The sequence below is a fragment of the Sciurus carolinensis genome, chromosome 6, assembly GCF_902686445.1.
Source record: "Sciurus carolinensis chromosome 6, mSciCar1.2, whole genome shotgun sequence".
NCBI classification, from domain to species: domain Eukaryota; kingdom Metazoa; phylum Chordata; class Mammalia; order Rodentia; family Sciuridae; genus Sciurus; species Sciurus carolinensis.
Window position 1 is genome coordinate 137,682,966 of NC_062218.1, and position 13,143 is coordinate 137,696,108.

Here is a 13,143-nt window from a genome sequence, read left to right on the forward strand (position 1 = left end):
ACCAATCTCCCAGAACTTTCCATCTTACAAAATAGGAATTGTGCCTATTAAACAAACCCCCATCCTCCCCTACCTCAGCCCCCTGTGAGCACCCTTTTCACTTTGGTCTCTATGAATTTGTCTACTCTAAGTACCTCATATATGTGGAACCATATAGTATTTTTCCTTTGCTGACTGGTTTATTTCACTCAGCCCAATGTCCTCAAAGTTCATCCATGTTGCAGCATAGCCAGAATTTCCTTCCTTTTTAAGGCTAATATTCCATTATATGAATACCCAATATTTTATCTGTCCATGTGGGCTGTTTTTATGCTGCCATCAACAAGGGTTGAGACCCTCCACTTCTGATTCTTTTGGCTATATACCCAGGAGTGGTATATATGGCTTCCATGGTAATTCTAAATTTTTATGCTAAAGGATTGATATTCTTTAAATTTATGGTGGAAATCACCAGTTTATCACTGGGCCTGGGTTTTCTTTGTAGGAGGTTTGATTATTAAATTAGTTGATTACTAACTGAATACGTCTATTTGTTATACATGTACTCAACACTGGATTCTTATTAATCTACAAAATATGTATGTGTTGTTTTAGCACATATAGATCCTAACTTAGGATGGTTCAACTTGTCTGATTTTATGGTGTGAGAGCAGTATGCATTTGGGAGAAACCATACTTCACATTTTGAATTTTAACTGAATTTCACATTTTGAATTTGAACTTTTCCGGGGCTAGCAATATGCTTTATGGTACTCTGTTACGGTGCTAGGCAGTGGCAGTGAGCCCAATCAGCCAAGCAATCTCAAGGGAAACAAATGACACTATGTAACTACACTAGGTTGTTAACCTAGGATGTTGGTAGGTTAAGGGTGATAAGTGCATTTGACTTAGATTTTCAGCTTATAATGGTTTTTAAATTTTTTTAGATGTTCATAAACCTTTATTTATTTATATGTGGCACTGAGAATTGAACCCAGTGCCTCACAAATGCTAGGCAAGCACTCTACCACTGAGCCACCACCTTTATGATGGGTTTACAGGGATGTACATTGTACATCAAGAAGCATCTGTACATAAAAGTTTCAGAATTGCTCCCCCATGGCTCTGTGAGAAACACATTTACTTGATTTACCATTTTAAAAGATCACTGGCTCCTGTGTTAAGCAAGTGGGGAGCAGGACTGTCAGGGCAGTTAGATGGTTATTCAGATAATTTAGATTAGAGATGGTACTGTCTTGGGCTTGGGTGGTTAAGAAGGCAAGGCACACTCAGATTCTAAATGCATTTTTGAAAGTGACTCCATAGTATTAACTGATGCACTGGATGTGCAATGTGAGATAAACAGAAGAATCAAGGATGTGAATGCAAAGTTTGGCTTGAGCGACTATTAGAATGGAATTCTATTAACTGAAAGCCTGTAGTGGGTGTGGGTTCTGGGTGAAGAAGAGTTTCAGATGTCTGTTAAATATTCAAGTGCATCTAGATGTCCAGTTGTCCACAGGCAGCTGGATATGAGCTGGGAATTTAGGATTGGAGACATTTATGAGTCAACAGCATAAAGATGGTTGTTACAGGGGCTGTCGTGCTTTGCTCTGATCCTAGGACTGCCAGTATGTTCCTGACACTGGCCAACTGCTGTCATTGTCTGAAATTTTCTTCAACTGTGGAAGGTAGCTTTGCTGGTACCTAACATGTGCTACAATAGTCCTCAGCAACTGGGAAGTTGAAATATAAATATCCCATATTCTTGTTCTCCAGGCAGGGTGTAATGACATGTCACAGATTTTTTGCCAAATTGTCCAGAGTTCCCTTGGGGGATTAAACTCCTGTTGTCCACTGTGGTAGGTTTGCCAATGGCTGCCTTCTTTTTTCTATATAATTCCCCCAATCTCCTTATTACTTTCACTTGAAAATCTTGTTTCAGGTTCTGCTTCTGGGAGAGCCCAAACTAAAAATTGTTTGAAAGTTATGAGAATAGATGATATCACAAAATAAGTGGGTGTAGAGAGAAGATGCACAGATTCAGTCTCAGCACTGAAGGGTTGCAGCAGCAAGAGATCAGGGAAACTGCAAAGGAAGTGGCATGTGCAGGGAAGGAAAGAGGGAAATCTACCCAGGGCTAGAGCAGCCAGGAAAGCACAGGATGGAAGAGGTGGGTGATGATACGGCATTTAAGTGGTATAAGTAAAGGTATGAAGGAAATGAACTGTGAATAGGTAGTAGAAATTCAATCTTGGTGGGATCAAAGAATTGCTGGGGTTGGCATCTCCAGAAGTGAACTGTCACAGAGGGGTTATTGGAGAGTGAGGAATTTAACCTCCAATGTGAAATTCTTTACTCTCCAATAGAGGGTTGCAGTTCTTATTACTAAAAGAATCAGGCTCCAGAGTAAGACCATGGGTTTTCAACAGGAAGAACAGGAGCAGAGAGGTCAGGGGAATCACTATTATTATGTGAAATCATTATATATTGAAACCATCAGTGATTATTAAAGTAGTTTGGAAGGAGTGACACTGAGAAGGCAGCTAAAATCTTCACTGTTAAAAGGGACTGACTAGCCCAGATGCTAGGATACTGCAACAATAAACTGAAGATGTGAGGTTTTTCTTGATCAAACACTTAAATAGTGCTTACTGTGTGCCAAAGCAGGTCTAAGTGGTTTATTAATACTAAGTCATTTAATCTTTATAACGGCCCTACAAGACAGGTGCCATTTTACCCACTTTATAGATAAGAAAGCAGAGGCAAAAAGAGGATAAGTACTAAAGGTCCCTCAGTTGGCTAGTGATGGTGCTGGAATTTGAACCCCGGTTAACTAGATGGTTAACCTCCAAATTGCTATGACCATTCATTCTGGGGGCGGGGACATTTAATGGAGAATATAGTCTCCAAGCAGCAACAATAAGAAGGGTACCTATCTCATTTCCAAGCCCAATGAAACGAGTGTTACGAGGTTGGAAGGGTCACTCAAAGGGGCTGTGAGGGAAGCTGCATCCTGGGTGTGGGTGGGGCCTAGATTATAAATGGGAAGTCTGTTTTAACTTGTAAATCATAATTTTGTTTCACTGTGTTTAACTTGTATTTCTTTTTGTTCATTCTTTATTGCAAAGACCACAGCTTTCAGAAACATACTGATAGAAGGTACCCAGTTTTAATACTGACGAATGTTTTTGTTTTTGACTTGATAAGTAACATTCAGAAAATAGTTACAAATATGCTAAACCTGGGATATGAATTTTATCAATTCAATCAACTTATTCTTGCAGTATTGGGATAAACACAGTTTGGTTACTGTAGATATTTGCTTTAATGTATGACTGGAGTTGATTTGCTTTTATTGAATTCAGGAGTCCATGGGCCTGTGCTTGCTGTGAGAGTGATCTACTCTTCTTTCTTATGATTCTTTTGCCAGGATTATGCAAATTGGTTAAGAGGGGATTTTCAGTTTGACAAAACTAAGTAGGATGACTGAACCTTGTCATAAGATGGGCCTTGGAGCAGACAGGAGCTGAGGGTGGAGTGGTATGCCCTCCTGCCTGGCCCTCCAGAGCTTGGGTGAGGCTCTGGGCCCCCTTTTCTTAACCAGGCTTCTTATGTGAACCTCAAAACATGATTAAAGCATTTCCTTTCTCAGTTCTCTCAAGGACAGTACATAACTAGTATCATTTTAGATGCAGAGAAACTGATTTCTATATTCATTTCCTAGTACTGCTCTAGTAATTACCCAAAATGCAGCAGCTTGAAATAGCACAGACTTATTCTCTTAATAGTTCTGAAGGCCAGAAGCTCAGAATCAATTTCAGTGAACTGGAGTCAAGAGCTGACTCCTGTGGACTGTGAGGGAAGAATGTTTCTTTACCTTTTCCAGCTTCTAGTGGTTGCCTCTATCCCTTGGCTTATGGTCCTCCCTCCATCTTCAAAGTGCATCTATCCAATCTGCATCCACCAACACATCACCTTCTCTTGTAATCTAACCTCCCTCTGCCACCTCTTATTAGGTTATTTATGAATACACTTAGCACCCACCAGGATAATCTCCCTATTTCTGAGATCCTTAGCTTCTATCACTTCTACGAAGTCACCTTTGCCATTTAAGGTAACATTCAAAGGTTCAGGTTATGAGAACCTGGATGTCTTTGAGGGCCACTATTTAGCTAAGCAAAGATAATTTAGGGTCTTAGGGCTCAAACCTCTTCTGGACCCAGCATGAAAAAGGTAGTCTAGACAATATGCTCACCAGATCTGAAGATGGCCCAAAACTTGACTGAATCAAGATCCAACACAGTTCTGAATGATAAAACTCCACAAAGTAGAATTCTGAAGTATGACTTGGAAGTATCCTGTATAGAACAACTGCAAATGGCTTCAAGATGTTATCTGACAATTCCAGGGGAAAGTGTACTGAGCGTTATCAAAACTGGAGTGGAAATGAGAGGTTTGTTTTTCCGGGTCTGGTTGGAGGCACTGGGAGCAGGACCTGACTCTGCGTGAGCCTGGCTTGTCTTCCACACTGAAACCTGCCCTTGAAGAGTAGTCAGGATTTATGATGAAGCTGAGTTGATACACAGGAGATGTAGAGAGAGTGACTGGCTTCTGCATGGTGGACAGACCAGGCCTCAAGTGGGCAATTTCCTCTCTAGAGAGCCCTGAGTCTTGATGTCTATCTGGCAGGTAAGTGGGGAGAGAAGATGGTGGGTATTCAATGCGATAACTACTTAAGGTTCCTGTCAAACCTTGAGACCCCATTCAACTACTTCAGATTCAGGGGAAACCAAAGCCCAGGCAGAGAGGTCACTTGCACAGATTTACAGATAAAGGGAACCCCTTCTTCTTAACAGTGAGGGGAGGAGATATTCATTTATCCTATGGAGGAAAGAAGAGTGGCTGAGTCCAGCTATAGAGTTGCTGAGCCCTGCAGGCCTGTTAGAGGATGCTGCAGGGGGACACAGATCATGGAATCAGGGAATTTCATGTAAAACAACTTTATGATCTTAGAACTTCTTAAACATTCAACATCCTAGACACAAGGTTTCTTTAAAGACTATTTCATCAACTGGTTCAGTTGATATCAGAAGTGAGCTGCTGGTGGGGATATAGCTCAGTTGGTGGAGTACTTGCCTAGTAACTGCAAGGCCCTGGGTTCGATTCCCAGCACCACACACACACACACACACACACACACACACACACACACACAAAGTGAGCAGCTAATGAACATACGATCCCAGGGAACTAACACTGCATTTCACAATCTCTGAGCACTGATCAATGTTCTTCTTAATCCTGTAGAATTTCTCCACATATTCAGAACGTCCTAAGAGTTCCACAAAATCTTCATCATGAGTGATGATCAGAAGCTGGAAGTTACGCTGCTGGGAGCGACTCTTTATTATCCTGAAACAATATATTTAGGATATTTTATGATTTAAGAGCATAAATTTGGAAAAGTCATCACAAACCCTGTCAGACACATGAACTGCTGCATGTGGCAACCAAGCTTTTCCTGTGCGCTGTGTGTCGGGGCCTCTGGCTACCCTGCAGGAAGTGGGGGAGGGCTGGGGTGGTCAGGGGCCTTCAGCCAGCAGGGGAGGAGTCCCATCCCCTGTCCAGGCAGTGGGGATGGATGGCCTGATTCCCTGTCTTAGGGACTGTGAAGAACCAGGCCAAGAACTTGGACTCATTTCTCTAGATTGCAAAGTTTTTCCTACTAAAGAAGGTGGAGGCATTTGAGGAATGCCTCAATTGCTCAACTTCAGGAATCTGACTTCTTTCCCTACATTTTCCTGACCTGTTGCTAGTTTTCTCTGGAAGAAAAAATTTTTTAAAAAGATGACAGACAGGGGAATAACACTGCCTTCTTGAGAGCTGGGTCTACTTAGAATTCTGCCACCACTAGTCACTAGATGCATCAGTTCTATGACACACAGGAGACCTGAGTGGGTGGACTGGGAACATTTTTTGCTCATCTATATGATGAGGTAACCAGCTCTGAGACTGAGACCTGAAAGACTTTTAACTAACCACTTATTTATCTCTTGCCTGAAGCTGGATGCACTTGAGGTTTCTAAAGCAGCAGCCCTTCCTCGTTGGTCCCACATGACTACTGAGAGCAGACTGAGGAGGATAGCTCCACGCTGCTCAGGGCACTGGCCCATGCTGTGCTGTCAGGCAGGAAACATCACCTCTGCCAGAAAGTCTCTCTGGAGTTGGGAGTGCCCCCAAACATTCCCTTCTACCTCAGGGTGAGGGCCCTTCCTCTGTTAGCACGATGCTAAGGCAAGAGCTGCCCAACCATGGAGCCTGCGCCCACACAGGTGAATGTGGTAAAAGGTGTGTGCAATTTTACCCTTTGCAGTCTACTTAATCACTAGTGTGCTTTTTGAATAAGAGCTTTGTCATTCCTCAGAGCTGTTTCATGCATTGTAAAAAGCTGGAGAGACAGTCCTAAACCCACTACGACCACGTACACACATCTCAGCAGGGCACGCCAACTCCTCCTGATTACTAGGCGAGCGCCCTCCAAGAGAAGCCAAGGCTTCAGGCCTTAGGGCACGCCAACTCCTGTACGCAATGCGTGGGTTCACAAGAAAACCAGACAAAGCCGGAACCCCTCACTGTGACTTTCCTTATGAACATGCTTGGGAAGAAGCAGGACATGCCTGGGACTGCTGTTCACTATTTCCTTCTCAAGAGAATCTGAAGAATTACTATCAAAAGGAAAAGCAGAGAGTCTGTCATCAACTGGCTTCCCCAAGAAGGACACATCTAGGTCTCTTGATAAAAACTATCACAATCTCCCAAATGTGAGACACTTACTCAACCAGAGCATGTGCAAGAGATTCAATGTTTTCTCGGTCGAGATTTGTCGTTGGCTCATCCAAGGCAAGGATGCCACAGTTCAGGCAGAAAGTTTCAGCCAGCGCCAGGCGAATGATGAGTGAGGCTAACACCTGGGGAAAAGACCAGGCGTGAGTTGCATGGCACAGACTGGCATGATTGCTTCAGAAGGCAAAGGTGGGTAAATGTCACAGGATCAGTGACATTAGAGAAATTGCTGCTGTGTGGGAGGGTCCAGCCCTGCAACCAGGTTCTTATGTCCCTCTGAAAGGTCATTCAGCAGCTGCATTCTCACAGCCCATCATTTGCAATGAAATAAAGTGCTAAATGCAGTGCTGATCCTCCCCCTACCTGCCAATAAAAAACATCAGCTATAATCAAAACTTGAAATCACAGGTTTAAAACACAGATGTATTACCATTTGGCTGTATCTAATAATTTTAATAAAACTATGATTTATGACCTTAAAAGTTCTTAACCTGACCTTTAGAGTTTCCTGATAAAGAGACTTGGCACCAGGTATTGTGTTCTGGTCAACACTGAAATGTTTGTGTGTATAATTTTGAGAAAGTAAGAGGGAAAAAACAATCATGGGTCACAGTATCAGGATGAGTATAGAAGTGTGGTTTTGTTTACGCTTACCTGCAGGAAATCCAAGTAACTGGAACCATTATCACTTTCATGATTAACAGAAACCTAATACTAAAACCCTCACACTCAAATGAAGCCAACTGAGAGTATAAGGAACATAGAATTAAGAATGCAGGGCTATTCTGTGAAGTATAAACTACATTTATGTGAGCTATAAATTCCTTCTCCTACTGAATTTGTGAGTGAATTGATTTTACAGTAGTACACACCTTCTCACTGATGTCCAGGGCAGGCCAACAGATTGCAGAAACCCGGGCCACTGCTTCCCCTTTGGGGACAGGCACTTCCTGCCTTTGAAGCCCACTGCTGCCAATTTTACCACGACCCACTCACACTGGCCTCTAAGGCCTCAGAAAAAGCCAGTGTTAGGTACAAACCATTTGTTTGTCCCTCTCTCCCAATGCCAAGAAAGCAATTGTTACTATAAAGCAATTACTACTAACTATAGTAAGTCTATTTTTGCTTAGAAAGTATTTTTGAGTTGGGTGTAGTGAGGCAACTGTGGCTACTCAGGAGGCTGAAGCAGGAGGATTGCAAATTTGAGGCCAGTCTTGGTAACTTAGTGAGGCCCTGCCTCAAAAAACAGAAAGGGATGGGGGTATAGAGTGGTAGAGCATCCAAGGGGATAATTTCCAGTATCGCACGCACAAAAAGAAAGTAATTTTGAAAGCATTTTAAATCCAGAGGTATCATGATTCCAATTCACTTATAATTAACACTAAAAAATCACAAAAGCAAGTAGGGATACTGATTATAGATCATAAGTTTGTCATTTTTGCAGACTACGATTTAGATAGTAATCTGCAGATGTCTTAAATTGCTATCAGCTTTCTGGGCTGACAATACAAACACGCATGGTTTATTCATTTTTTTGTGTGTGGTGGGGGACCAGGAATTGAACCCAGGGGCACTTGCTAAATTACTAAGGTTGGCTTTGAACTTGCGATCCTCCTAAGTCATTGGGATTACAGGTGTGTGCCACCGTGCCCAGCTGCATGATGTATTCTTTCTTTCTTTTTTTTTTTTTTTTTTGGACACAAAACCTCTTTTTATTATTATGTGGTGCTGAGGATTGAACCCAGGGCCTTACGTGTGCTATGCAAGTGCTCTACCACTGAGCCACACCCCCAGCCACTGCATGGTGTATTCTTTAAGTAAAAAATTGAAAACTATAGAAATAATTAAAAACATGGGCATCCTTTTCTTTTTGAAATTTTATGAAAATCAGGGTCCAGAGGTATATCAAGTATAATCTACTTCTAATCTGAGAAAGAGAAAGCTGAAGAATCTGGGAAGTCTTTGGTAGAAACCTTGCACAGTGAAAGGACCTAGTCTTATACTGAAGGATGCAGACCCCATTATCCTGACTCTTTAAAACATCATTCTTCTTTCTGATTTTGCTGTTCTCCCAAGAGACTCATATACAGCCAGTTGGCCTGACCTGGCACCTGTCTTATGTATGTGGTGCTGGTGACAGAAGCACCTGTGGGTATCAAGGCAACTGACTGGCAAGAGCCCTCTTTTAGAGGGTCTGTGGGCCCAGAAACTAGGCTGGGGTGGTGGAGGGGCTTGGACCTACATGGGGGCTACTTTCTCAAGGAGATTCTCTTATCTACGGGACTGTCTTATCTGGGTCAACCTAGGATCTGACTTATTAATACTACTATGATTAACAGTATAGATACTATTATTAATATAATTAATATTAATACTGAAATGTTTATTTCTCTGAAATTGGAATATGTCTTACAGTTGTTAGTATTTTTTTTCTTGGTGGCACATTAAAGAGCAGTAGATGAAGCAGTGAGTGACCTTACTCTGAGAAGGAATGCTGTGAAATGATAATGGGTTCAGCCCCTTGTTCGACAAGAGCCTATCCTGAGACCCTTCAGGCCCTTCTGTTAAAACCACCATACAGAATGCTGCAGGAAATGTTGGTTGGCATCAGGAAGGGTAACCACGGGAGCTGAAAGGAGCTTCCTATCATTCAAGGGCAGCCCTGGGTGCTTCCTGGTACTGTTTCTGTCAGATTTCCGAGATACCTGCCTTCTGTCCGGCGCTGCATCGTCCTCGCATATCCAAGGCTGTGTCTCCCTTCAGCATCACCACTCGGTAGTTATAATTCCGCCTTTTATCAGAAGCTGATACATTTTCATCAGCATCAGATCGTATTTCTATGTATTCAATATCTGATGCAGAAAGAAAAATACTTTAATGTAAAATACTTTACCCTCTGCAACCTTTTGTCATTTTCTAACATTACCAAGTAAGCCTAGGAGCAACACATGAAGCTGATGTCACCTGGGGAAAACACTGGCTGGTTTCAAACTTATTTCTCTGGCTGGGGGGATTTAAGAACCTGGAAGTCTGGCCAGAAGCAGCCTGGATACCCCAAACCCTCTGCTCCTTCTCTAAGTGTTTCCTTGGGCAGGTTTTCTTCTTATCATATCAGGGTTTATCCCTAGCTACACTTCAATAAAACCTATTATGTCATCAGCCAAATATAATGCCTTCTACAGCCAAGGATGTAAGTCCTATCAGGCTTTGGAATAGAAAACTTGGCTTTTTTTTTTTTTTTTTTGCTATAAGATTTCTTAGAAAATCTCAAAGAGATGCTTAGAAAGGGATCCAAGGAGGTAATGCATGCATGATGAGAGGTCATATGGGAAAAAAGCTGTGAGGAAGGCTTTGTAAAGGGTGTTTATGACACACTATGTTAATTACCTTGTCCGCGATAGGTACTTCGCCAAAGATCACGAATAATTTTATTGATTTCTTCCATTTTCATACTATGAAATTTCATTATTGCTCTGGAAAGAGAGGCCATTGGTACTTTAATGGAAAAATAATACATACTATTATATATAAAAGATGTATGATTACATGCACTAGTGTATGTCAAAATATATAATTATATATATTAATACAAATAACATAATATCATGAAATAATTCCCTAAAACTTTCAATTACAAAAGCAGAATATGAGAAAAGAGTTGGGCACAGTAGTGCATGCCTGTAATCCCAGCGGCTCAGGAGGCTCAGGAGGTCTTGAGTTCAAAGCCAGCCTCAGCAATTGCAAGGTGCTAAGCAACTCAGTGAGACCCTGTCTCTAAATAAAATATAGGGGTTGGGGATTTAGCTCAGTGGCAGAGCACTTGCCTTGCACGTGCAAGGCCCTGAGTTCGGTCCTCGGCCCTGAAAAAAAAAAAAAGCCTAAATAAAATATAAAACAGGGCTGGGGATGTAGCTCAGTGGTTGAGTGCCCCTGAGTTCAATCCCCAGTATCAAGGAAAAAAGAAAAAAAAGCTAGAAAAAAAATAAGTAGGGCCAAAACCTTGTTGCTTCACTAGTACTAAATATTGTGAGGCATATTTATAATATTTCAGAATCTTTACCCTTCTCCATTGTCATTCTATGATACAACAAATACCTCTTTTAGCAAATACTTAGAAACTGTAAAAATTTCAGAAAACATAATTGTTTGGTAGGCTTCTTTCTTAGGCATGATAACTTACTGGAGGGACTGTTTCCCCTGATGCCCACTGGTTATAGGAAGGCCTGCTGAATGCAGGTGGGTGAGTTACAGGAAGGGGTCCTCAGTCCCTGGGGAAATTAACGAATCTTGGAAACTGCTTCCTGGTCCCTCTTCTCTTACTATTAAGATTTACCAAAAGCCAGGCCATTTGTGATGCTTCTATTCCTCAGATCTGTGAAATTTTTTCCAATTACAAGGAGGTTCTGCTTCACAGAGGGTGATTTAGAAGCTTAAATTATTATGAACTTTAAAATTTTATTTTTCCTTCCTAATTGCAGATTCAGAAATCCTAATTCTAAATGAGTGTATTAACTTCCATTTGGTCCTGGCACGCCCCTCCCCACAAATCTCTTTTAAGATAGCTCCTAAACACTAAAAATAATGTTTGTAAAAATAAAAGTAGCCTGTCAAAATATTTTATAGTTCTTTTATAGTCACCTTTCATCAAAAAAACCTTAGGTTCTTTGGAAGTAGGTTTATGAACTCATAAATGTCACTCCAATGATAAAAAGGCAAACATCACTGCCATCACCATACAAAGGATGTGAGGCGAACTTACTTCCATTTGCAGGCCTCTTATCTGATGTATACAAAAAAAGAAACTGAACGTAATGCTACTGCCTCTGCAGAATCATTTCATGATCTCTTGGTTCACCAGCAAAAGAGAAAGAAATGACTCAACATAAATACATCTTAAATATCAGATGAGGGATTATTGAAGTAGTGAACCCTGGAAAAAAACCATACTCTGCTTCTTGATAAGAATGCAACAAGTCTCCATTTTCTACTTTACACCTCTTAAGTTCCTTTCAAAAGACAGATATGTTGATGGTGGTGGCACATGCCTGTAATCCAAGTTATGTGGGAAGCTGAAACAGGAGGATTGCAAGTTCAAGCACAGCCTTGGTAATTTAGCGAGAACCTGTCTCAGAATAAAATAAAAATGGGGGCTGGAGATGTAGCTTAGTGGTAGAGCATTTGCCTAGATGCACGAGGTCCTGGGTTCAATCCCTAGTACTGAGAAAAAGAAAAAAAAGAAAGGAAAAAAAAAAAAAGTGATAAAACACTTAAGAATTTCCTAAAAAGTCAAAATAAAGCTCATAGACTGTGCTTGGGCCAACTGTATAAAGACTTCTTTCCTTAGCATTATGTAGTATGAGCCTGATTTTTCAAGGAACTTTTTAAAAAAAGTTATTTTTCCATCCAAGTTAAAAATCTTCAATAATTAATGTAAGCAAGTATTCCCAATGTGGAAAACAAATTCCAGTAGAGCAGCGGTGTCCAGTAGAGCACACAGTCTGTCCTGATTCCCTTGTAGAGCAGGAGGTGGTGCATTCCAGCCATGTAGGTCTGCCAAAACACAGCACTGCAGAAAGGAGCCAGTGAGATCCAGACCCACCTGGGTGTGTCACAGGTAGCTGATGTCTGCCACTGTTGGCTGCTCCATAAACTAATCTTTATGTCCTCTCTCTTTCTGGTATGGAGTTTACAACCATACTGTGCAACAATTGGAGATGACTAAGATAAAATCTACCTAATGGAGTAACTATATAGTGGTTATTACTGATGGACATTTACCTTATGTGAGCCACAACAATGCTAAATAGCCATATCATCTCTTTTAACCCTTACAACAATACTGGGAGTTAGATTTTATCTCCACTTACCATTAATAAAACAGATTTGATGAAATTAATAACTTGTTTTAGATCAGAGAAAAGTGGGTAGGATATTAACAGTCCTTGATTACAACAGCAAAAACTGAACAGGCAGTTAACTTCATCTTCTGAAGTTATCAGTCTCAGATTTATCGGTGTGCATTATCAAATCCTTGAGATAGACCTAGCTCCCAACCAAATATATAAAGTATTAAATAGCAAGGAAAAACATAAGTGAAAAGAGGACAGAAAAATGTCAGGCCTATTATGTGTATGAAAAGAGAAAGAAACACTCTAATTAAAACAAAATTTAGTAAGTGAGGGTATTATAAAGAACACATGACCATGTGGTATTTATCACCAAGAAAGCTAGAATAGTACAACAGAAAAAAAGATGATCTTGATAGATGTCAAAGAAGCTTTTGATACAGTGTATCACTGAGTTCTCATTAAAAATCTT

At 41.0% G+C, this 13,143-nt stretch overlaps 1 protein-coding gene across 1 annotated transcript in view; it reads right to left on the bottom strand.

Annotated features, from left to right (window-relative positions):
* Positions 1–2,618: 2,618 nt before the first annotated feature.
* The window catches only part of Rad50 (RAD50 double strand break repair protein), an 89,981-nt gene continuing 79,456 nt past the window's right edge, over positions 2,619–13,143 (bottom strand). The window contains exons 22-25 of the mRNA XM_047555270.1: positions 10,213–10,298; positions 9,535–9,677; positions 6,817–6,950; positions 2,619–5,394 (exon numbers count right to left, since the gene is read on the bottom strand). Coding sequence (XP_047411226.1) covers positions 5,208–5,394; positions 6,817–6,950; positions 9,535–9,677; positions 10,213–10,298 — 550 coding nt within the window. The 3' untranslated portion in view covers positions 2,619–5,207. The remainder of the gene's footprint in view (positions 5,395–6,816; positions 6,951–9,534; positions 9,678–10,212; positions 10,299–13,143) is intronic.